At 39.3% G+C, this 26,484-nt stretch overlaps 1 protein-coding gene across 2 annotated transcripts in view; it reads left to right on the top strand.

Annotated features, from left to right (window-relative positions):
* LOC116074695 (sulfotransferase 1C1) overlaps window positions 1-26,484 on the top strand; it is a 53,254-nt gene that overhangs the window by 6,656 nt on the left and 20,114 nt on the right. The window contains exons 1-3 of one of the 2 annotated variants that reach the window (XM_031347432.1): window positions 2,197-2,214; window positions 18,155-18,350; window positions 23,650-23,778. In XM_031347432.1, coding sequence (XP_031203292.1) covers window positions 18,179-18,350; window positions 23,650-23,778 — 301 coding nt within the window. In that variant the 5' untranslated portion in view covers window positions 2,197-2,214; window positions 18,155-18,178. Of the gene's footprint in view, window positions 1-2,196; window positions 2,215-18,154; window positions 18,351-23,649; window positions 23,779-26,484 lie in introns of those variants that run through there. The other variant, XM_031347431.1, reaches the window with a different exon arrangement.

Genomic DNA, 26,484 nt, shown 5'->3' with positions numbered 1-26,484 from the left:
GTTTAAAAGTTCCCTAGTCTTTTAGTCTCAATACTGTCTAAAAGTCCAACATTAAAAATCACTTCTAAGACTCAAAACAATCTAATTTTAATCTCCTATAAAATAAAAAAAAACTATATACTTCTAATACATGATGGCACAGAATATGTATTACTCTTCTATACAGGGGAAAAGGGGACAGGATGAGGAGATTCTAGAACAAAGGAAGGCTACAACTCAGCAGGACAAACTCTAAATCCTGTAGCTCCATGTCTGGTATCAAAGGGCTTACATGGCTCTGCTCTTTGTGTCAGATCCCAAAGAAACCCAGGACAAGTCTCACTCAGTACTTGTGGCTCCTATCATTACTTCTCACTTCCCCTACCCTAAACCTCTCCATTACAGACACTGGGCTTTTCTCCCACCACCTTCACTAATTCCTACATAACATCAGTCATTTTAGTTATGTTGTCTCTTGGTCTCTGAGCTCCCAGGTACTTTTTCTGTTGTTGCTTTTTAGGAAAAAAATTCTTTAGGTCTTTTCCTTTCAAAAGTTGGAAGCATCATTAGGTAAGGTTATTTTCTGAGGATATCCCTCTGTTTATTCCATTCTGAACGAGTCTTTCTGAATGTAGCCTCAAAAAAATTATTACAACAATGGCAGAAGACAGCTACATTGCATATATTGTTGATCTATCAGAAGAGTACTTCTGTCTTAGTTAGGGTTTCCATTGGTGTAAAAACACACCATGACCATGGCAACTCTTATAAAGGGAAATGTTTAATTGGAGACAACTTATAATTTCAGGGGTTCAGTCAATTATCATCATGACAGAAAGCATGGCAGCATCCAGGCAGATACAGTGCTAGAGAAGGAGCTGGTAGTTCTACATGTTGATCTAAAGGCAGCCTGGAAGAAGACTATATTCCAGGCGCTAGGAAGAAAAAGACACAAATCCTCCTACAAGGCCACATCTCCTAATAGTGCCACTCCCTGGGTCATGCATATAAAAACCAGCACATTTCACTCCCTGGCCCCCATAGGCTTGTTCCAGTACTTAGGGGCTGTACCTAGTCATAGCATAATGCAAAATACATTTAGTCCCACCTCAAAAGCCTCTACAGTCTTTAATAGTGTCAACAATGTTAAAAGCCCAAAGTCCAAAGTTTCCTCTGAGATTCATGCAATCTCTTAACTGTAATACCCTATAAAATAAAAAGCAAAAAGTAAATCACATATTTCCAACATCATAGGATATACATTACCATTCTAAAATGTCATAGCCAGGGAATACTGGACAAAGCAAGACAGCAAAAACAGCTGGGCAAACCCCAAACTCTGAACCTCCATGTCAGATGCCAACACAGTATTCAGGTCTATAAGTCCTTTCTTCTTTGTTGACTTCAACAACTTCTTTCTCTTGGGTTGGTTCCACTCCCAATAAAGAGCTTTCCTCAGCTGGTATCCCATAGCTCTAGCATCTCTAACATCTTGGGGTATCCAAAGCAATTTCACTTTTACAGCTTCTTGTTCCAGTGTCTGGGATCCACACAGGATCTTCTGGTCTCCTCCAAGGGGCTTGGGTCATTCCTCAGCTCTGTGCTCTGTAGCACTATAGGCCCTGGTTAACTCTATTCCAGTGCTCCTATTGTGTTCTTGGTGGTCATCTCATAGGACTAGAATTTCTAATATGCTGGGGTCTCCCATAGCAATGAGGCTTCACCAATAGCCTTTCCTAGGCTCTGTTCATGATGCCATGGCTCAACTTCTGTGCATGACCCCTTTAGTTCTGGGCCATCAATTACAACCTTCACCAGTGGCCTTCCTTAGCCTCTCACAGTGAAAAGCCTCAACTGCTCTCCATGACCCCTTAATGCCTTCAAAACCAGTTACATCTGAATGATTCTTACATATTGCCATGTACAACTGCAGAACAAGGTATAACCTTGGCTATCTCTGGAACATAGCTTCTTTGTTCTCTCAGAAGATTTCACCTCAGTGATGTTGGTCTCTTCTTAATGATTGCTAGTTTCTTAGCTCTAGCTAATTAGCATTAGTTGTCCCAGTAATCCTTCTACTCTTAACTCTAAATCTAGGGCCACCTATCCAAAACTGCTGAGTTCTACTCCTTGCTGGGACTAGAATATTCTCTCTTTGTTCTATTACATCATCAACAGCTTTCTGTTTTCCAATTCCTTCACTGCCTAACCTTGGCTGTCCTGGAATTTACTCAGGTAGACTCACCTTGAACTCTGCATGCTCTGTCTCCTTCTTTCTATGATTACCTAAGTTTTCTCTACTTGGAAATTGGTCTGTACCAGGCTGGCCTTAAACTCAGAGACCAGCTTGCCTCTTTCTCCTAGGATTAAATGTGTGATTTTCCATGCTGGAGCCTAAGCTTTTCATGGCCACTATTCCTCAAGATCTGAATCAAAAGCTTGTGTTATTCATGTTCTGGATCACAGTTGAACTCTCAATTTCTGGATTATAACTTTTTAAGATTAAAAATTCAAATGAAAACAATAACCAAGGAATAATAATGCCTAGATAAAACTATCCTTTGCTCAACTACAAAAGCATAAACAATTAGCATAGCTTGGTGTGGTCTTGCCTCAAAGTCATCACTCCCTTAATCTGTTTATCTCCTTGAATACAGGATTTGGGTCCATTACACTTTCAGGTATCCCTTCATTCTTTGAACCATCTATTTTGTATTTTTATTTTCTAAGCTTGTTATGCTTTATAAAAATGCTATTCATGAGAGTAAACCACAGCACAGAGTCAAAACTTTGTTGTTTGCATCCTCCTTTGTCAATTAACGTCAGTCTCTTCACCTGAGCCTCAGGCTGACTCTTCAGACAAGGGGAAAAAAAGCAGATACAATCTTCACAAAAAAATCACAAAAACAATCTGTAGGCAGCACACTAAAACTCTCCTCTAAGACCTCTAGAGCTAAGCTTCAACAATTCAAATCACTCTCAGCATCAATGTCTTCTACATTCCGACTAGAATGTTCCATTAAGCCCCACTAAAGCATTCAACTGCTTCCCAAATCCAAAGTTCCAATATCTACATTCCTCCAACCAAAAGCATACTCATGCCTATCACAGCAATACCGCAGTCCCTGGTACCAACTTGTTTTAGTTAGGGTTTCCATTGCTGTGAAGACACCATGACCAAAGCAACTCTCATAAAGAAAAACATTTAATTGGGATGTCTTAGTGGTTCTAGAGCTTTCAGGCAATGCTGTTAAGTTAGTAGTATATGATCTCTTCATTTTTTTTAAATGAATGTACTTAGTGCTATGAATTTGTCTATTAGGAACACGTCTGTGTCTGCTCAGTTTGCATATGTTGGGTATTCATTTTCATTCAATTCAAGAAAGTCTTTAATTTCTTTCTTATTTCTGTCTTGACCTAATTTTTATGCCTGTCTTGACCTAATTTTTATGCAATAGAGAGTTGAGAAGTTTCTATGAGTTTCTAAGATTTCTGTTGTTTTTGTTGTTGATATTCAACTTTAATCTGTGGTAGTCAGATATAGTGCAGTATATTGTTTAAATTGCCTTGTATCTTTTGTGACTTGCTTTCTGTCACATTATGTGGTCAACTTTGATAAAAGTCCCATGAGGTACTGAGAAGGCATATTATTTTGTGTTTGGGTGGAATGTTCTGTAAATATCTGTTAGATCCATTTGGCTTATAATGCCATTTAGCTCTATCATTTCTGTGTTTAGTTTTTGTTCGGATGACCTGTCTATTAGCAAGAGTGGGATATTGATGTATCACTGTATGAGGGTCAATATGTTATTTAAGCTGTAATGGTATTTCTTTTAAAAAATTGAGTGCCGTGTATTTGGGGCATAGATGCTTAAACTGAAATGTCATCATTCTGGATTTTTTTCTTTGATGAGTATGTAGTGTCCTTCCCTATCTCTTCTGATTAGTTTTAGTATGAGGGATTTTTTTTTTGTCAATGTTTCTGTTTGTGTGTGTGTTTTCATGTTTGTTTGTTTGTTTGTTTTATCAATTATTAGCATGTCTATAACTGCTTGCTTCTTAAGTCCATATGCTTGGAATATCTTTTTCCAACATTTGACCCTAAAGTGATATCTATACTTGCTGTTATGTTTCTTGGATGTAGCAGAAAAATGGATCTCGTTTTTGCCTCCATTCTATTAGTGTGACTTTTATTGGAGAATTAAACACAGTGATGGTGAAATATATCAATGACCAGTGAATGTTGTTTCTTGTTATTTTATTACTGTTGTTGTGTGTGTGCGTGTATTATCTGTGTGTATTTAACTTTTTAATTGGATATTTTATTTGTTTACATTTCAAATGTTAGCCCCTTTCCCAGTTTCCCCTCTGCAAACCCCCTATCCCATCACCTTTTAACCTACTTCTATGAGGGTGCGCCCCCAACCACTTACCCACTCCTGCCCCACCACCTTAGCATTCCTCCACACTGAGCAATCAAGCCTTCATAGGACCAAGAGCCTCCCTTCCCACTGATTCCAGATAAGGCGCCTTCAGCTCCTTCAGTCCTTCCCCTAGCTTCTCTACTAGGCTCCCTGTGCTCAGTCTTATGGTTGGCTTCCAGCACCCACATCTGTATTGGTCAGGATCTGGCACAACCCCTCAGGAGGCAGCTGTATCAGGCTTCTGTCAGCAAGTACTTCTTGGCAACTGCAATAGTGTCTCACTTTGGTATCTGTATGTGGGATGGATCCCCAGATGGGGCAGTCTCTGGATGGCTTTTCATTCAGTCTCTGCTCCACTCTTTGTTGCTGTATTTCCTTTAGATAGGAGCAATTCTGGGTTAAAATTTGGAAATGGCTCGGTGGCCCAATCCCTCAAAGTTGTGGGGGGATGACTAACCTCTGGATATTATCTCGACAGGTTGAGCATCCACTTTATGGGGTATTTTAGCTAATGTCATCCCTGTGGGGTCATGGGAGGATTTTGTTTTCCTGGAATCTGGGACTTTCTAGCTGCTACCCCCACTTCCCAAACTCCCATTGCTACCCACCATTGTTCAATTTCCTGACCCTATGTACATCTCGTTTATCTCCTCCCATACCTGATTCTTTCCTTTTTCCCCTCTACTGCTACTCTTCCTCACAAGTCCCTCCCACCTCCTACTGCCCTTGATTAATTTGTTCCCACTTCTAAGCAAGAGTGAAGCATCCACTCTTTTTTTTATTAAATATTTTCTTTATTTACATGTAAATTTCTCCTTTCCCAGTTTCCCCTCCAAAAAACAAAGAAACAAACAAGAACAACAAAAACAAACCCCTGTTGCCTCCCCACTCTCCATGCCTGCCACCCCACCCTCTCCCACTTATTGGCCCTAGCATTCCCCTACACTGGGGCACAGAACCTTCATAGGGCCGAGGTCCTCTCCTCCTGTTGATGATCGAATTTGCAATCCTCTACTATACACATGCTGCCAGAACAATCAGACCCCTCCATGTGCAGTCCTTGGTTGGTGGTTGAGACCCTGGGAGCTCTGAGGGTACTACTTAGTTCCTATTGTTGTTCATCCTAAGGGGCTGCAAACTCCTCAGCTCCATAGGTCTTTTCTCTAACTCCTTCACTGGGGACCCTGTACTCAGTTCAATAGATGTCTGTGAGCCTCTACATCTGTATTAGTCAGGTTCTGTCAGAGCCTCTCAGGAGATAGCTATATTTAGGCTGGCTTGCCCTTCCTTCAGTCTCTGCTCCATAGTTAATCTCTGCAACTCCTTCCATGGGTATTTGGTAGCCTTCCTTCCTGTTGAGCTTTATATGGTCAGTGAATCATATTGCGAGTATTCTATGCTCTTTGCCTAATATCCACATATCAGTGAGTACGTACCATGTGTGGTCTTTTGTAACTGAGTTACCTTACTCAAGATGATGTTTTCTAGATCCATACATTTGCCTGCAAATTTAATGAAGTCATTGTTTTTAATAGATGAGTAGTATTCAAGTGTGTAAATGTACCACATTTTCTATATCCATTCCTCTGTTGCGGGATGTCTAAGTTGTTTATAGCTTCTGGCTATTATAAATATGACTGCTATGAACATAGTGGAGCATGTGTCCTTATTACACGTTGGAGCATCTTCTGGGTATATGCCCAGGTGTGATATAGCTGGGTCCTCAGGTAGTACTATGTCTAGTTTTCTGAGGAACAGCCAGATTGATTGCCAGAGTGGTTGTACCAGCTTGCAATCCCATCAGCAATGGAGGAGTGTTCCTCTCTTTCCATATCCTTGCCAGCATCCACTGTTACCTAAGTTTTTGATCTTAGACATTCTGAGTGGTGTCTCAGGGTCATTTCCATTTCCCTTATGACTAATGATGTTGAACATTTCTTTAAGTGCTTCTTTGCCATTGGATATTACTCAGTTGAGAATACTTTGTTTAGCTCTGTTCCCATTTTTTAATTGGGTTATTTGGTTCCCTGGAGGCTAACTTCTTGAATTCTGTTTATACATAGGATATTAGCCTTCTGTTGGATTGGTAAAGATCTTTTCCCAATCTATTAGTTGCCATTGTGTCCTATTGACAATATCCTTTGCCTTACAGAAGCTTTGCAATTTTATGATGTCCAATTTATCGATTATTGACCTTAGAGCATAAGCCATTGGTGTTCTGTTCAGGAACTTTTCCTCCTATGTCCACGTGTTCGAGGCTTTTCCCCACTTTCTCTTCTATTAGATTCAGTGTATCTGGTTTTATGTGGAGGGCCTTGACCCACTTGGACTTGAGCTTTGTATAGGGAGATAAGAATGGACCAATTTGCATTATTTCACATGCTAACCTCCAGTTAGACTAGCATCATTTGTTGAACATGCTGTCTTTTTTCCACTAGATGGTTTTAGCTCCTTTGTCAAAGATCAAGTGATCATAGGTGTGTGGGTTCATTTCTGGGGTCTTCAATTCTATTCCATTGATCTACCTGCCTGTCACTGTACCAATACCATGCAGTTTTTATCACAATTGCTCTGTAGTACAGCTTAAGGTCCAGGATGGTGATTCCCCCAGAAGTTCTTTTATTGTTGAAAATAGTTTTGGCTATCCTATCATTTTTGTTATTCCAGATGAACTTGCAAATTGCTTTTTCTAACTCTATGAAGGATTGAGTTGGAATTTTGATGGGGATTGCATTAAATCTGTAGATTGCGTTCAGCAAGATGACCATCTTTACTATATTAATTCCGCCAATCCATGAGCATGGGAGATCTTTCCATCTTCTGAGACCTTCATTGATTTCTTTCTTCAGAGACTTGAAGTTCTTGTCATACAGATCTTTCACTTGTTTGGTTAGAGTCACACCAAGATATTTTATATTGGTTGTGATTATTGTGAAGGGTGTCATTTCCCTAATTTCTTTCTCAACCCATTTCTCCTTTGTGTATAGGAAGCTACTGATTTGTTTGAATTAATTTTATATCCAGCCACTTTACTGAAGTTGTTTATGAGCTGTAGGTATTCTCTGGTGGAGTTTTGGGGGTCACTTAACTACACTATATAATCAACTTCAAATAGTGATATTTTGACTTCTACCTTTCCCATTTTTATCTCTTTGACCTCCTTTGTTGTTTAGTTGTTCTAGCTAGAACTTCAAATATTACATTGAATAGATAAGGGAGAGGGCAGCCTTGTCTAGTGCCTGATTTTAGTAGGATTGCTTCATGTTTCTCTTTGTTTACTTTGGCATTGACTATGGTTTGCTGTATATTGCCTTTACTCTGTTTAGGTATGAACCTTGAATTATTGATCTTTCCAATACTTTTAACATGAAGGGATGTTGAATTTTGTTGAATGCTTTTTCAGCATCTAATGAAATGATCATGTGTTTTTTTCTTTGAATTTGTTTATATAGTGGATTATATTAATGGATTTCTAAACAATGAACCATCCTTGCATCCCTGGGATGAAACCTACTTGATCTAATGATCATTCATCTACCTGAATGATCATTTGATGTGTTCTTGGATTTGGTTTGTGGGAATTTTATTAAGTATTTTTGCATCAATATTCATAAGGGAAATTGGTCTGAAGTTCTCTTTCCTTGTTGTGTCTTTGTGTGGTTTTGGTATCAGACTAACTGTGGCTTCATAGAACGAATTGGGTAGTGTTCCTTCTGCTTCTATTTTGTGGAATAGTTTGAAGAGCATTGGTATTAGGTCTTCTTTGAGGGTCTGGTAGAATTCTGCACTAAACCTATCAGGTCCTGGGCTTATTTGGTTGGGAGACTTTTAATGTATGATTCTATTTCTTTAGGTGTTATGGGACTATTTAGATGGTTTATCTGATCCTGATTTAAATTTTGTATTTGGTATCTGTCTAGAAAATTGTCCATTTTATCCAGATTTTCCAGTTTTGCTGAGTATAGGCTTTTGTAGTAAGATCTGATGAGTTTTTTAATTTCCTTGATTTCTGTTGTTATGTCTCCCTTTTCATTTCTGATTTGTTAATTTGGATACTGTCTCTGTGCCCTCTGGTTAGTCTGGCTAAGGGTTTATCTATCTTGTTGATTTTCTCAAAGAACCAGCTGTTGGTTTTGTTGATTCTTTGTTTCTACTTGGTTGATTTCAGCTCTGAGTTTGGTCATTTCTGCCATCTACTCCTCTTGGGTGTATTTTCATCTTTTTGTTTTAGAGCTTTCAGGTGTACTGTTGAACCACCTAGTGTGTGCTCTCCCAGTTTATTTTTGGAGGCACTCAAAACTTATTAGTTTTCCTCTTAGCACTGCTTTCAATGTGTCCCATAAGTTTGGGTATGCCATGCCTTAGTTTTCATTAAATTCTAAAATGTCTTTAATTTGTTTCTTCCTTGACCAAGTTATCATTGAGTAGAGAGTTGTTCAGCTTCCATGTGTATGTGGGCTCTCTGTTGTTTTTGTATTATTGAAGACCAGTGTTAGTCCTTGGTGATCTGATAGGATGCATGGGATTATTTCACTCTTTTCCTTTAAGGGTTTTATGTGTTTCCTCTTTAAGGTCTTCTAGCTGTTTGCCTGCATTCTCTTGTATTTCTTTAAGGGAGTTATTTATATCCTTCTTAAAGTCCTCTGTCATCATCATGAGATGTGATGTTTTAAATCAGAGTCTTGCTTTTCTGATGTGTTGGGGTATCTAGGGCTCACTGTGGTGGGAGAAATGGTTTCTGATTCCAAGTAGCCTTGGTTTCTATGGCTTATCTTCTTGCCCTTGTCTTTCACCACCTGGTCATCTCTGATGTTAGCTGGTCTTGCTTTCTCTTACTGTGACTTGTCCCTCCTGCAAACCTATGTGTCAGTACTCCTACAAGACCAGTTCTCTCCAGGAGGAATTTGAGTATAGAAATCTGTGGCACAGGGTTGATTCCAGGTGCAGATGGAAACTAGAAGGATCTTGTTTCAGGCTTCTCCTCAGTTTCTGTGTTCTGAGGTCTCCGGGTGGGCCCATTTTAGGCCAGGTATTTGAGCAGAAGTTGTAGTCTTACCTGTGCTTACAGGTGTGTCAGCATTATTTAGAGACCAGTTCTCTCCTGGTGGGACCTGAGTATGGAGAGCTGTGCACAGGATCAACTCTGGGGAGCAGATCATATTTAACATTTTTAGATTAGAGTTTTCTTTCTAAAACATTCTATAGGATTATAGGACTGGAATTTTAGATATATATTCTTTAAATTTATCATGGAATGTATTGTTTTTTTCTGTCTATGGTGATTGAAAGTTTTGCTTGGTGTAATAACCTAGGCTGATATCCATGGTCTCTTAGGGTCTGCAGCACATCTGACCAAGCTCTTTTGGCTTTGAAAGTTTCTATTGAGACAGCAGATGTAATTCTAACAGATGTGCCTTTACATGTTACTTGGCCTTTTTCCTTGATGTTTTTAAATAATCTTTCTTCTGCTCATTTAGTGTTTTAATTATTATGTGTCTTGGATACGTTTTTTTCTACTCCAATCTAGTTGGTGTTCAGCATGCATCTTTGGTGTTCAGCATGCACCTTAAGTTATCTCCTTCTTTAGGTCAGGGAAATTTTCTTCTATAATTTATTGAAAATATTTTCAGTGCCTCTTTACATGGGTTGCTTTTATTTTCTGTATTTTTCTTATTATTATAATTCTTTTTTTTCTCTAAATTTCTACAATTTATTTTTTTCTTTTTTAACTTTTATTGCATTATGATGAAAAAAGTTACATGATTTCAATTTATCTGAATTTGTTAACATTTAAAAACATATTTTAAATAAATAGAATTAAATCATATTCTTGTTTCCCTTTTGAACCCCAACTCCTCCCAGAAATCCCCCTTCAATACCTACAATATTTTTTGTCATATTCCTTAAAATTTATAAAATATTATAATAAAAATTAGTATTATAAAAGTTATTTAATATAAAACAACAATTTAACAGTCTTATGTAGATGCTTGTCTACAGCAACATTGAAAATACATGTTTTTCTCAATATAAATTTTAAATAACTCCAAACATATTAACTGTATATTTCAAAATAATACATCACTACTAGTATTTTCTTAAATGAAAATAAATATATAAAGTCTTTTTGTTTGTTTGTTTGTTTTGTATTTAGTAGAGTTTAAAATTTTGGCTCATACTGTGGAACAAGTCCAAAATAAGAACAATTTTAGACATTGGATTTCATTGTAATAAGGCAATGGTCCCTCTAATTTGGTAATTGGAGAAATAGGTCCAATATTGTACAATCTATGTACACTTTCAGCTTGTTTGTGACAGTGTCTTGCTGTGTACAACATAAGGGTCTTGAAATATTGCTTCTCCTATCTCAGCCTCTCTATTAGTAGTATTGTTTATTTCATGCTTTTACACTATACTATGATTTTCAGAACAGCTTATATATTTCAAAGTAGTTATATACCCAAAGAAGACATAGACAATTAGCTTGGGAGGTGGCTTGTAGGAAAGAGAGCAACAAAGAGTGAGACTGAGTGCTTTGCTTGACATTTGTAGCTCTTGTATCAAGTTTGAAGAAGAGGACTATAAGTTACTCTTTCTCTGAGATGAATGCTTTTCTAAATTATCACAGCTAATGAACTAGATTCTTACCCTCACCTGATGTCCGTGCCACCCTCCAAGCAGAACCATTGTTCATTGAAACAGTTGATGAATGACTTTATGGATAGACCATCTGAATACACACAACATTTCCTAAATGAATGTAACCTGTTCTCTGTGGGCTGAGAACAAAGTCACTCACTCAAGTCAAATAGTTTTGACCATAACAGGAAGTCTGAATCCAAAAATCAAGCCTACAATTCATTCCTCAGTGCAGCAGAACTGTCAACTCTCAGCTTAGCTACACTGGAGGTAAAGTCCTTTGGTGATGTGAGGGTCATCGAAGTACAGCCTTATTATTATAATTCTTATATTTAGTTTTTTCATAGTGCTCCATATTTCTGGGATGTTTTTACTAGGAAGTTTGTTTGTTTGTTTTAGATTTAACATTTTCTTTGACTGATGCATCCATTTCTTCTATCTTGTCTTCAATGCCTGAAATTCTCTCTTCCATCTCTTGTCTTCCTCTGGTGAAACTTGCCTCTGTGGTTTCTAATGGAGTTCTTAAATTTTTCATTTTCAGAACTTCCTCAGTTTGAGTTTTCTGTATTGATTCTATTTCTGCTTTTCGGTTCTAAATGGATTTACTCACTTTCTTCCACTGTGTTTTCATAGATTTCTTTAAGGGATTTATTCATTTCCTCTTTAAGGATCTCAATCATATTCATAAAGGCTACCTTAAGTTGCTTTTTCTGTTTCACCTATGTTAGAATACTCAGGGCCTACTTTTCTGGGTTTATGGGCTCTTTAGGAGACATATTGCACTGCCTGTAATTGATGGTATTTTTACATGAAATATAGTCATGTGGGATTGGAAAGATTATAATTCTATGTGCTGATACTGTTTATTCTGTGATTTCCCAGAGAAAAACCAATTCAACCATTTTACACCAAATTTAAAGTAGCTTTATTAAATATTAAATAATGACCAAGATATGGACTTTGGTCAGGACAACTCCTTGGAATTTCCTATCTGAGTGTCCCTGGAATACATTATTTATAAAGACAAACCCATAGGCAACTGTACTATCCCATGAGAATTTTTTAGTTTTCAAGAACTACAACTCCTAGCAATCCAGGAAGTTACCTTGTCCTTAGGCAAGTGGGACTTACAGATTAATTTTGGGCACTACCATATCTGGTCTTCTCTTTTAGGAGGTCAAGCGTGTCACTCTTGCTTTTGTTTCCTCTCTGGCATTTAGGAGGATGTGCTGGCTGTTTGTTACCTGGTAGGAAATTCTTTGGTGGTCCTGGTAAATGTAGCCATTGGGCATTCCAAGTAAAATGTGTTTCTCATTATTGGCAACTGACTTAAGAATGAAATGGACTGGGAGATGGCTCTGAGGATGATCTAAGAGGGAGTAAAGCTAAGTGTTCAATGGGTATCTAGTTAATCCCCTGAGAATGGAAACAGAGTGAGGAAAGGCTGCAGCAGAAGGTCTACTTCAGAGCTTAGGTTGAGACTGGGGGGATTTAGAGTTGATGGAATGGAGAGAGAGGCATAGATCTGTAGTTAGCCTACTACCTTTTCTTGTCAAAGTGGCCTGTGAGTTTTCTGGAAGTTCCTGCTAAAATTAGGGTCTAGTACAAATCAGTAAGTATAGAAAAGGAAATTAGGGGCGGAAGATCTGTGTGATCCACTGGAAATGGATACAAGAAGTAGAAGAAGGAGGCTACAGCCACTTTTCTACAGAGACATGGATAAGACTGGAAAATTTGATATTGAAGAGCAGAGAGAAAAGTGATGATCTGCTTACCTGATTCTCTGGAGGAGTGACCCTTGATTTCCATGAAATTGGTTGCTTGGTTTTAATTAAAGTCAAATCAGAGTATTGGCTTCTCTTTTCATCTAGAGAAGTCATTCTCAACAAACCCTTTGGGAGTTACATGTCAGATATCTTGCATGTCCGATATTTACATTATGATTTAACAATAACACAATTCCAGTTAGGCTATGGTTGGGGGTCACTGTCCATGAGGAGCTGTGTTAAAGCGTCATAGAATTAGAAAGGCTGAGAGCCACTGCTCTGGAGCCTCTTCTAGTCTCTTTTGTTTTGCAGGGTTCACCTTTGAGCAGCATGGCTCACATCCTGAATATTCAATATTTTTTTCTTCCCATTTAGATTCAGATTAAATAATTTTGGAAAAAATACCACAGAAAATGTTGTTCATGTTTTAATCTTATTGACAACTTGTAAAAGATAATATGTTGAATGAAGGAAAGAGATCACCTGAGATTTTTTTCACATTTCCTTTACTAGCCTTTTCTTCCAGATGATTGAAATGGAACCCAGTCCCTTGTAAATTCTCAATCTCTAAACTGCAACATCAACTACAGTAAAAATGTATAGAAAGTATTATTTATCATTCTATTATGAATACAAATGAAATCCAATCTTCACAAAAATATTGTGAAGATAATGACATGCCCAAATCAGAGCTGTGATTATAGTTTATTATATGATTACAATTTTCCATGAGTTGAAAAAGGAAAGGAGGGAGAAAATTAGCAGCAGGGTTTTAGCTAATCTATAATACTGTACCTATCAAAACAACTACGGCAAGTATGTTACCTTCTGGGTATCAGATCTATTTTTGTGCTTTGTTTCTTATTTTTTTATTTTTTTATTTTATTTTTTTCTTACTTATTTTGTGACTGGTACATGGTTCCAAATGCCTTTAGGCTCAGGACGTAGGTGGATCTCTGTGTTTTTCAGGCAAGACTAGTGAATCCCCAGGGAAGCCAAGGTACATAGTAAGACCTTAGATCACCTCCTCCTCCCCCAGAAAAGCAAGCAACCCTCCAAATCAAACCAACCATATATAGAAAGAAAGAGAAAAGAGAGAGAGAGAGAGAGAGAGAGAGAGAGAGAGAGAGAGAGAGAGAGAGAGAGATTCATGTGTGCAGTAAGAAAGGATGAATGGAAGCATATGAGTGAAGTTCCCAAAAACATCCATAGGTGAGAGCCTGCCCTAACTGTATTGCTAAGGTCAACTGAGAATTGTGCACTACATCTGCTATTCCCTACTACCATTGCACTTATGTGGGACTGGGGTGGTCTTTTTCTTAATACTCCTATACTGTGGCTTTGTCCCCACCAAGTGTTTTCCCTAAGAGCAGAGTAACTTAGCAACTTTTTACTGCACTGGCCCCAGAGTCTCTGCCAGGGGTCTCCAGGCATGAGCGATCCCATATTAAGGGGAAGTACACAATATATTTACAAGAACCCATAAAAGAACTTTGTGAACTAGAGTCTTCTTCATGCAGGGTCTGATCATGTCAGGCAGGTCTGTTCTAGGTCCTGTCCCTCTGACTCTTCAACAACAGACTTTACTCCAGGGACTTGACTCTAGGCTGAGGAGTTTCTAGAGTGCTTCTGGCATGTTGTCAGTTTATGTTTCTCATCCAGTCATTCCAAGTCTCTGACCCTAGACCAAAGGATCAAATAAACCTTACTTCATGCTTTCCCCTTGGGAGTGTGGGGTTTTTCCCTTTCCACGCATAAGGTCCACTGGGATCCTCAGGAATAAGGAGGTGTGATGAGAAGAGCTGTTACTTCAAGTCTGATTTTGCCACATTGGGTACACAGGTAAGGAAAATGTATCATCAAATGGTTTACAAAGAAAAGTCTTGTCAGGACTTCAGTGGTTTCAAACAACCTGATATGTATTAAGTGATTAACCAGTAATTTCACAAATAACAGTTGCTTCTTCATCATAATCCCCCACTGCAGTGGGGCAGTGGTGGCATATACCTTTAATCCCAGCACGTGGGCAGCAGAGCCAGGTGGATTTCTGAGTTCAAGGCCAACCTGGTCTACAGAGTGAGTTCCAGGACATCCAGGGCTATACAGAGAAACCATCTTGAAAAACCAAAGTCGTCGTCGTCATCATCATCATCATCATCATCATCATTATCATCATCATCATCATCATCCCCACTACAAAGTCTGTCTCATCTAGTGTCTGAATGAGTTCCTCATCTATATTTCACGTCTGGGTAGCTGCTGTGTCAGCTTCCTGTTGCTGCTTAAGAGATTACTACAAATTTGGTGGTTTAAAGCAAGATAAGTGTTCTAGCTTCCAGATACTGAGACACAAGTTCTAAGGTCAGAGTTTTGGTGAGGCTGGTCTCCTCAAAGTCCTGGGAAGGTAAAAAGGGACTGTCTGCCTGCATTCTTGGCTTCAGCTCTTCCACATTGTGTCTTCAACTCTGTTTCTGTCTGTCTTCACGTCTCTCTGTCTCTGACTCCCCCTATCATTTTCTCTCTCAATTAGTGGCTGTTTTCAAACTCAGTATGTCACTGAGGGTAACCTTTATCTTTCTTCCTCAGTTCTGGGATGACAAGTCTACTCCCCCCCCCCCATGCCTGGGTTCCACATCCTATGGAGCCTTTATAACAATTGGCATTCACAGTCATGTTGTCATGCAGTCATTTTTGCCCACTAATCACCTCCATCTTCCCATATTCATTTTCCATCCTAGCTGTAGATCCCTGTTCACCTCCACTGTCTCCATAGTTTCACCTTCCTGATAAGACCACATAGTTGGAATTGCACAATCTGTCACCTTTTCAGATAGCTTTCTTGCACTTAGTAGTGTGCACTGAGATTTCCTCTGCATCATTCTGTTGGTTCATAGAGCATTCATTTTCCATTAAAAAAAAAAAATCTGTCTCTGAGAAAAAAAGCAAAAATTTCAGAAACCACTCTTCCCTCAGGCTACTTTAGGACATATCTCCAAACCCTCCTGCCCTGTTTCCTCACCTCTGACCTTGGTGAAATGAATTCCTAGGAAAGGTCAACACATTGCCAGTAAGTGTGTCACTTCAAATGAAAGAGGAGGGCATGTCTTTAAAAGATAGTTGCCACATATGTTTTATTTATCCCGGAATCCTTTCCTTTTTTCTCCATTTATTTATTTATTCACTTTACATCCTGATCACAGCACCCCCCTCCAAGTCCTACCCTTACAAATTGTTCTCCCATTACTCCCTACTCTTCTCCTGCTCAGAGAAGGGGGAACCTCCCCTTTCAAGTTTGGAAAGAACAAATAGAAGATAGGTTAAATGAAGCTTCTCAGGTCAAAGCTACTGAGACAGGAACAGCCTGTTAAGTAGAGCCCACTGCCTTAGGAACCAGAGCACTAATCCTGCCACATTCCCAGACACTTCTGTGGCTGCCTATAAATAACCTTCAGAATAGAAATCAAAGCAATAAACTTCACCAGGAAGAAGAGGAAAGATGGTATCTCACACAGCTGCAGTGTGAGAGGAAAGAGCTGCCAAGCCCTAGAACAGCATGCTCTAGCCTTTGGTGGGTCACTTTGCATGCTATAAGTGACACCAGAATTTTCAAAGAATACTTGTCTCTTATAAATGGAGTGACCATTATAATAACTTTATTGAACTCATGTGCAACATTCAGAACTATGGGTGGCAGTGTAGACCCTTATTCTGAAAATTAATATCTTATCTCAAAAATTAGCCTAAATCTTATAAATTAAGCTTTTCAGTATGGAACCTCAGTTCTCTTACTCACCAACCTGATAAAACTGAATCCTCATACAAAATACTGCAATAATATAATAAGCTCTAACTGCAAGTTTCACCTGTTAAATGTTTCATTTTATCAAACTCTTGGCCACATCAGCATTTCCTAGCATCCCAAGATCATTCTTATAATTTTAGAACAAAACCAGAAATGCTATGGCTTTTCTTATTTTCCTTCTGTATAAAAGGATGTGAGTATATGTGTCTTTGCAGTCCAGAATGGTCTCAAGTTCAAAGTCCTCCTGCTTCAGTCTCCAAGTGCTAGGGCTATCTACAGGTATGCAACACCACATACAGATCTATGTAAATGTAATTCTGAGATTTCAAGAAATTGAAACAAAATTATTCATCATAGAAATAGATGTCATGTCTTAAGCCATTGTATTGTAGGGGCTTTTGGTGCTCCTGCTTGAGATTTAATAACAAAGTCACAGAGACATCTGCATAGTAGTGCTCAGGACAGGTCTTCAGGTGGCCATCTAGACTCAGCTAAGCTCCCCTACCACTAGTCTCTACCATGTGCTTCTGTCTGCTCTACATCTCTGCTATGCTCCAATTCTCCTCCAAGCACAAGTCTCCAGATCTTTATTCTTCCAAAGCCCTTTACTCTCTCATACAAACAAAACAAAACAAAACAAAACAAAACAAAACCCTCAAAAGCATAATGGGAAAAGCTCCAGAGCTTACTTAATCAGTAGCAGGACTATGACCAGTCTATTGTTGCCTTTTGGACAGATTGAGGGCTATGTGACCTCCCAAGGGCAGCTTGCTTTTGAACATGATAATCTCAAAGACTACTTGATTACTCAGTTTATATCTTTTTGGGTAGGTGAGGAATCGACAAACATTTATATAGAAACCAGGTCTTGTGGGGCCAGTACCCAGTGCTGCCAGTACAGCGATTAATAGTGGAGAATATAGGAACACGCATTCAAAGCCAGTTCATACAATATGTGTGGGGGTAGGTTGTGTTTGCTCTCCAAGATATATAGGATGGCTTTAGATAGTGGTTGTTCTTCAGCTGAGTCCTACCGCTGATGACTTCCAGAAAGATTTCTGTCAGCCAGACTGCCTTGCTGTGGCCCTTTGATGAACATAGTTTCATAGGTAGGGACCCTAACAAGATGTTCTATGAAGTTATTTCTATAAACTTTGCACTAGTCTAGAGGTAGAAACAATTTAATGAGCCTACTTCCACTTTAGCACTGTTTTGAATCCAGTCTACTTCATGCTCCTTGAATCCCATAGTAAGCCATGATCTATGACATAACCCATGTCTGTACCTGTTTCTCAGGTCTCAAATAGTCTGGTTCCAAGGAGACAACACAAAGTGGTGGATTCCTCCCTGGTTGTCTTCCTTCCTGGTAGCTGTTCTCTCAGAGATGTTTGTAGGCATGTTGCAAATGTTCCACATGCTGACAACTTTGCTTTTCTCACTAAATGAGCACAAAACATGCCAGTAACTCTTCTCGTCACCTGAGAAAAATGCTTTTTCAAAGTTAAGCCTAAATATTAGAAGTAACACTCATTCCCCTCCTATAGAACCTGTCAAGTCCCCATTCTAAGATGTCCTTGGAAGAAATGAAAGACCTCCATCTTGATGAACTGAACCTGCAGCCAGAAACCAGGGAAATGAATGGGATTCTCATGTCCAAGATGATGATTGAAAACTGGGACAAAATCTGGAACTTCCAAGCAAAGCCTGATGATCTCCTCATTGCAACCTATGCAAAAGCAGGTAAGTATAAGAAAAGTAGCAGGAAAGGCCACTTACACAGAACAAGTGCTTCCTAACATGGGCATCTGCATTAAAAGAGGATGGGTGGAGCTTTATCTAGTCAAGTCCCTGGGTGGGGAAGAACAAAATAGAACAAAACAACCATTCCAACTCCTACGGGTCAATACCCTATCCTATTGGATTCTCCCTTAACTAAGCTCTTGAAAGACAGAGATGGTCCAACCATAACAAACACCGTAAAGACTAGGTGAAATTATGAAGTGTTTACACAGAAATTACAAAGCACAAACTGTGGGAAATAAAATGGAAATTCATGGATTTTGCCAGCCCACCACTCTTCTGTATTCACCTCTCTAGCACCTAAGCTGTGCCTTCTAGTGTCCTAGATTGGCATGGACTTGAGCACCTGCAGCCCAGAGGTAGTGCTGAGAACACATGCACATCCATTGTGAGAAAAACAGAGAAGAGTTAATCCTGGGGAACAAAGAGGGGACTATGAAAAAGGATCAGAAAATACAAAGAATGACATGGACCTGATGGCGGGGGGAGGGGGGGGAGCAAGGAACATTCCCCTTGGGAAAACATTGGTAAATGACTCATGGGGCTTTCCCTTCCCCAATACCATTTGATTTTTTTCATCCCACATAGTATGATAGAGTTAGGAGTTTGGACCCTTGATTTAGTAACATTTGATTTTGACATAAAGATACAAATGAATTTTGAAAAAGGACCACCTCTGTGCTCCGTATTGGTTAGCATTTCAACTCCTGTTGCTCATTTGGCCAAGATCTAGCTTAGGAGTTACTCAACAAGGATTCAGGTTGCTATAGGCTCTCCATTTCTGTCTGTCTTTCACTGGACATGTGGCTTTCCCTGACTCAAATATGCACTTTTTCTTAGAGCAGAAAATTTTGATAAGTCTAGCTTGAAAAATATGCATCTACCTGTAAGGACTCTGACCTCTGGTCAGTGGTCTCTCCTCTCATCTCCTCTCGACGACTCCTCCTCCTCCTCCTCCTCCTCTTCTTCCTCCTCCTCTTCTTCCTCCTCCTCTTCTTCCTCTCTCCCTCCCTCCCTCCCTCCCTCCCTCTCTCTCTCTCTCTCTCTCTCTCCCTCTCTCTCTCTCTCTCTCTCTCTCTGTCTCTCTCTCTCTGTCTCTCTCTCTCTCTGTCTCTCTCTCTGTCTCTCTCTCTGTCTCTCTCTCTGTGTCTCTCTGTCTCTGTCTTTCTCTCTGTCTCTCTCTCTCTGTCTCTCTCTCTCTGTCTGGCTCTCTCTCTCTGTCTCTCTCTCTGTCTCTCTCTCTGTCTCTCTCTCTGTCTCTCTCTCTCTCTGTCTCTCTCTGTGTCTCTCTCTCTGTGTCTCTCTCTCTGTCTCTCTCTCTGTCTCTCTCTCTCTGTCTCTCTCTCTGTCTCTCTCTGTCTCTCTGTCTCTCTCTCTGTGTGTCTCTCTCTCTCTCTCTCTCTCTCTCTCTCTCTCTCTCTCTCTCTCTCTCTCTCTGTCTCTCTCTCTCCCTCCTATCTTTGGCCTTATTGTATTTCTCTCAGTACCTCTCAACCTCCCAGAAACACTACATTACTTCCAGGTGGAACAAACCTGCCTTGTTTCCCTCCAGATAATATTATTTTCTAGGGCAGGTGATATTCAATTTGTATTTCCATTCTTCATGTCAAAATAGCCATAGTTCTACTGAAGCCTTTAAGCAATAAGTAAGAAGCCTTTCAGTGTACTTCTCAAGTGTATTTCTCCCTTCCGAACCGTCCTGTGGCAATAGTGACATTTTAGTTTATGTTTACACCTAGTGTGTTTGGTTTATCTGTGAGAAAAGAGACAATCAAAAGTAGTGACCGTATCTTGGTACAAGAAAAACTGAAAACTGTAGCCTTTAGATAGCTAATTACCTAACTAAAATGGGAGTATCTGTTCTTTTTTTTTTAACTTTTATTGTATTATGATAAAAAAATGTTACATGATTTCAATTTATCTGAATTTGTTATTTAAAAAAATTTTAAATAAATAGAATTAAATCACATTCTTGTTTCCCTTTTGTACCCCAACTCCTCCCAGAGACCCCCTCTTTAATACCTACAATATCTTTTTTTGTTATATTCCTTAAAATTTATAAAAAATTATAACAATAAAAATGAGTATTATAAAAGTTGTTTGATATAAAACAACAATCAATTTAACAGTGTTATGTAGATGCTTGTATACATCAACACTGAAAATACATGTTTTTCTCAATATAAATTTTAAATAACTCCATACATATTAACAGTATATTTCAAAATAATACATCACTACTAGTATTTTCTTAAATGAACATAAATATATAAAGTCTTTTTGTTTGATTGTTTGATTTGTATTTAGTAGAGTTTAAAATCTTGGCTCTTACTGTGGTACAAGCCCAAAATAATAACAATTTTTAGACATTGGATTTCATTGTAATAAGGTTGTACTTCAATAACCTTCACATCACCAAAGGATTTTACCTCCATTGTAGCTAAGCTGAGAGTTGACAGTTCTGTTGTGCCAAGGAATGAATTGTAGGCACAAATTTCAGATAAGACTTCCTGCTATGGTCAAAACTATTTGGTTTGAGTGAGTAACTTTATTCTCAGGCCACAGAGAACAGGTTACATTCATTTAAGAAATGGTGTGTGTATTAAGATGGTCTATCCATAAAGTCATTCACCAACTGTTTCAATGAAAAAATGGTTCTACTGGGAGGGTGGCACAGACATCAAGGGAGGGTAAGAATCTAGTTCATTAGCTGTGATAATTTGGAAAAGCATTCATCTCAGAGAAAGAGTATCTTATAAAGTCCTCTTCTTCAAACTTGATACAAGAGCTACAAATGTCAAGCAAAGCATTCATTCTCACTCTTTGTTGTTCTCATTCCTACAAGCCACCACCCAAGTTAATTGTTTATGTCTCCCTTGGGTATATAAATACTTTTAAAATATATATGTTGTTCTGAAAACCATAGTATAGTGTAAAGACATGAAATAAACAATACTACTAAGAGAGAGGCTGAGATAGGAGAAGCAAGATTTCAAGACCCTTATGTTGTACACAGCAAGACTGTCACAAACAAGCTAAAAGTATATATAGATTGTACAATATTGACCTATTTCTCCAATTACCAAATTAGAGAGACCATTGGATGACAATCAACAAATTTCTAATTCTTCATATTTTTGGGTTTGAATCACTTAGGATATGTTGCTGATATTAATTTTCATATTAAGATGTTAAGAAAAGGTAATTGTCACTTCCTATTGTTTTTGTTGTAAGAGGTGGAATTAGGTTTGTGTGGATTTGCTGAAAGATTACCTTCTTGCTTCTTCTAGGGTATAGTTTTGCTCCTCATGTTGCTGTTTTCCATCTATTATCCTTTGTAGGGATGGATTTATGGAAAGATATTGTGTAAATTTTGTTTTGTCATGGAATATCTTGTTTTCTCCATCTATGGTAATTGAGAGTTTTGCTGGGTATAGTAGACTGGGCTGACATTTGTGTTCTTGTAGGGTCTATATGACATCTGCCCAGGATCTTCTAGCTTTCATAGTCTCTGGTGAGAAGTCTAGTGTAATTATGATAGGCCTGCTTTATATGTTACTTGCCTTTTTTCCCTTACTGCTTTTAAAATTCTTTCTTTGTTTAGTGCATTTGGTGTTTTTATTATTATGTGATGGGAGGAATTTCTTTTCTGGTCCAGTCTATTTGGAGTTCTGTAGGCTTCTTGTATGTTCATGGGCACCTCTTTCTTTAGGTTAGTGAAGTTTTCTTCTGTAATTTTGTTGAAGATATTTACTGGCCCACTACCTTGGGAGTCTTCACTCTCTTCTATACCTATTATCCTTAGGTTTGGTCTTCTCATTGCATCCTGGATTTCCTGCACGTTTTGTGTTAGGAGCTTTTTGCTTTTTGCATTTTCTTTGACTGTTGTGTTAATGTTTTCTATGGTGTCTTCTGCCCCTGACATTCTCTCTTCTATCTCTTGTATTCTATTGGTGATGTTTGCATCTATGACTCCTGATCTCTTTCTTAGGTTTTCTATCTCCAGGGTTGTCTCTCTTTCTGATTTCTTTATTGTTTCTATTTTCATTTTTAGATTCTGGATGGTTTTGCTCATTTCCTTCACCTGTTTGATTGTGTTTTCCTGTAGTTCTTTAAGGGATTTTTGTGTTTCCTCTTTAAGAGCTTCTTGCTCTTTACCTGAGTTCTCCTGTATTTCTTTGAGGGTGCTATTTATGTCTTTCATAAGATCCTGTGTCCTCATTATGATAAGTAATGTTAGATCTGAATCTTGCTTTTCTGGTGTGATAGTGTGTCCAGGACTTGCTATGTTGAGAGAATTGGGTTCTGATCATGCCAAGTAACCTCGGTTTGTGTTATTTATTTTCTTATGCTTGCCTCCCACCATCTGGTTATCTCTAGTGTTACCTGCCCTTTCTAAATCTGACTGGAATCAGTCCTTCCTGTGATCCTGGTTGTGTCAGAACTCCTCAGAGTCAAGCTGTCTCTGTGATCCTGTGATTCTGGGATCCTGTGACCCTGAGCTTATTAGAGCACCTGGGAGTGCAGCAACTTCCTCTGGGTTTTGTGGAACTGGTTGAGGAGCCTGGGCTCAAGGTCTGCTCAGGACACCAGCCCAGAGAGACTGGAAGGAATCCAAGACACTCTACTGGTAGAGTTCCTGTGTGTCTAGTCCCGCTGGTCCCAGTTACTCCTGGTGTTGGGACAGATGTTCGGTCCTCTTCACCTCTGATCCTGAGAGTGTCAGAGAGCCTGGGAGTGGAGCTTCCTCTGGGTATTGTGGTACTGGCTGCAGAGCTTGCTCCCAAGGTCCGCTCAGGACACCAGCCCAGAGAGACTGGAAGGAACCAGGGACTATCTCTTAATTTGTAAGAGAAGAGTATATGTCTGGTAGGCAAAAAGGAGTTTCTGTCATGCAAATGAACTGGCTAATTCATCTTTGAGTCAATCCACATTTGACTGACTCCATATTTATTCATTCAAACTCCATTTATGGGGAACAAAGTACTTTATTGAATGCCAGGCAGAAAGAAGACAGAGAATTAAAAACAGCATATACTACAGTCACAAAGTGACAATGAGAACAGAAGGATAATGAGAACTAGTGCTTAGAGGAAGACAAAAGAATGTAATAGGTGAGTTGATTCTATCTAGAACCCAGCAAATTTGAATACAGCTTTGTTCACTATATGAGTGGTTGATTAAATAAAACTGAATTGTGCCATGAGTGGTTAGAACTGAAAATAACTAATGCTTCTAGGTACCACCTGGACACAGGAAATTGTAGATATGATCCAAAATGATGGGGATGTTCAAAAGTGCCAGCGGGCCAACACTTATGACCGACACCCTTTCATTGAGTGGACTTTGCCTCCACCTCTCAACTCAGGTGAGTTTCTCCAACTAGGGTATAGGGGACTGTAATCATTGTGCAGTATCAGTTTTTATCCCAGAGGAAGATCATTTCTACAGTCTTTTTCTAAAAAACACTTTCAAATGTTTAGAATGGAACCAGAAAGGAGTGTGAAAGAAGCCCAGATCTATACAACACAATTGCTTTCCTAAAATGCATGATTAGGTACATAAGGCACACAGCCCATGGTATGCAAGCATCTGAAGTGCCATGCATGTATAAGATGTCAATAAAGTCATGAGTTACAGTTTGGACCATATATGTTACCAAAGTCTGAAAGTTAAATGCCTGCTCCCCCAGGAAGGCACTTGGGAGAAGTATTAGAACCCCATGTGGTTGGCCATATGTGTGATAGATTTAAGCCACTGATCTTTCCCTTTAGGAGATAATAGAACCCCAACCCCTGACCCTTTTGTATATGGCTTGAGAAAAAAGGTTTTGCTCTGCCACATGCTCCACCATGATGTGCTTCCTCAGCACAAGTTGAAAGAAATAAGGCCACTATCTGTATAAGTTCTTAAGACATCAACAGAAGCAGACCTTGTTTTTCCAACTTGATCATGTCTGGCATCATCATATAATGGCAAATAACATGCATTACCATTCCAAAACAGAAGAAAGGGGGCATAGTTAGAATAAAAGCAAGACTAAACACCCGCTTAGTAACCTCCAACCACTCCATTTTCATGTCTGATGTCAAGTACTCTTCATATTACCAACTCCTTTTAGTTTTGGTTGACTGCAAAATACTATTTTTTCCTCTTGGGCTAGTTCTATTACCTATTAGCCACTTTTCTTGGCAGGTATACCATGTCACTAGGATCTCCAACATCTTGGACTCTCCAAGGCAATCCAGGTTTCACCTTCACAGCTTTACAAAATGGTCTTTTTAGGCCTCTATGAGAGACACCCCTGACATAGGCTTCTGCCACTTTCCTTAGTTGCATGGAGAGAATCCAGAACTCCTTTCTTGCATCCTTGACTCTAAAGACAGAGAAGCACATGGCTGAACTTGCCAAACTCTGATGTTTATTGAGGCTGGAACATGGTTCCCTTTGTCAAATAAATTTTCACAAGCTTTCTTGTTTGGATAGCTTCCTTTACTTCTTAAGCTTGGCTGTCCTAGAACTTGCTCTGCAGACCTGGCTAGCCTTGACCTCAAAGATCTGCCTGTCTCAGGCTCTGGAATGGTTCCTGGGGTTTCCCAATCTGTGGGTGTGACTGGGTAATGAAGGCTATGTTAATCACAGGTTTCTTCCCTGGAACTTTAGGAGTATGACAGGTTAAAAATGGTTATGTTAAACATCCTCTAGTCTCTGGGGCTTCTGGATATATGGGTAGATAGGTCTAGAAGATTTCCTATAGCTTTTCCAGAAGCATGGTAGGAGTTTTAGTTGGTTTATGCAAAACTCCACTACCCTTAGACAAATTTGTAGGCTGTTGAGATCATTCATCATTATAGACAGGGGCCCTACCTTATCTTATTCAGTATTGGGGTCTGTCTTAGTCAGGGTTTCTATTCCTGTACAACATCATGACCATGAAGCAAGTTGGGGAGGAAAGGATTTATTTGGCTTACTTCCACATGGCTGTTCATCACCAAAGGAAGTCAGGACTGGAACTCAAGCAGGTCAGGAAGCAGGAGCTGATGCAGAGGCCATAGAGGGATGTTCTTTACTGGCTTGCTTCTCCTAGCTTGCTCAACCTGCTCTCTTATAGAACCCAAGACTTGCAGCCCAGGGATGGCACCACCCACAAGGCGCAATTGAGAAAATGCCCCACAGCTGGATCTCATGGAGGCACTTCCACAACTGAAACTCCCTTCTCTATGAGAACTCCAGCCTGTGTCAAGTTGACACACAAAACCAGCCAGTAAAATTAACCCCATGTCAACTTGACACACAAACACATCACTATTAAGCCTCAACCCTTATGTTCTTATTCATCCCCAAGATCTAAAGTCTCACAGTCTTACATATTAAAAGTTCAATCAAGCTGGGAGGCACAGGACCCACGAGTCGCAGGGGAGTTGCAGGGTGGCAGGGACAGGATCCTCTCAGCTTCCGAGTGACAGAGTTGGATCAGTGACTTTCTCTGCCCCTTCCCTGCAAGTGGAGGGCCAACCTCCAGGGAGTGCCTTAACCCAGAGACTCGGGTGAGAGCTGCCATTTTCTCTCCGTTGAGTTTTTAAGATGGGAGCACCAGCAGGGAAGCACAGACCCCATGAGTCTCAGGGGACTTGCAGGGCAGCAGGGACAGGACAAGCTCTAGTCAGAGACACTAAGAACATCTAACACCAAAAATCTAGAGATGGTGAAAGGCAAACGCAAGAATCCTACCAACAGAAAACAAGACTATTTGGCTTCATCAGAATCTAGTACTCCCACTGCAGCAAGTCCTGGATATCCCAAAACACCGGAAAAGCAAGAACTAGATCTAAAATCATATCTCACAATGCTGATAGAAGAACTTAAGAAGGACACGAATAACTCCCTTAAAGAAATACAGGAGAATACAGGTAAAGAGGTACAAGCCCTTAAAGAGAAAACAACAACAACAACAAAAAAATCCCATAAAGAATTACAGGAGATCACAAGTAAACAAATAGAAGGAATTAAAGAGCAAACTCAAAAATCCCTTAAGGAATTGCAGGAAAACACAAACAGGTGAAGGAATTGAGTA

The sequence above is a fragment of the Mastomys coucha genome, unplaced genomic scaffold, assembly GCF_008632895.1.
Source record: "Mastomys coucha isolate ucsf_1 unplaced genomic scaffold, UCSF_Mcou_1 pScaffold3, whole genome shotgun sequence".
NCBI lineage: Eukaryota > Metazoa > Chordata > Mammalia > Rodentia > Muridae > Mastomys > Mastomys coucha.
The sequence above is the reverse complement of the archived record's forward strand: the minus strand, read 5'-3'. Positions and strand labels throughout refer to the sequence as shown.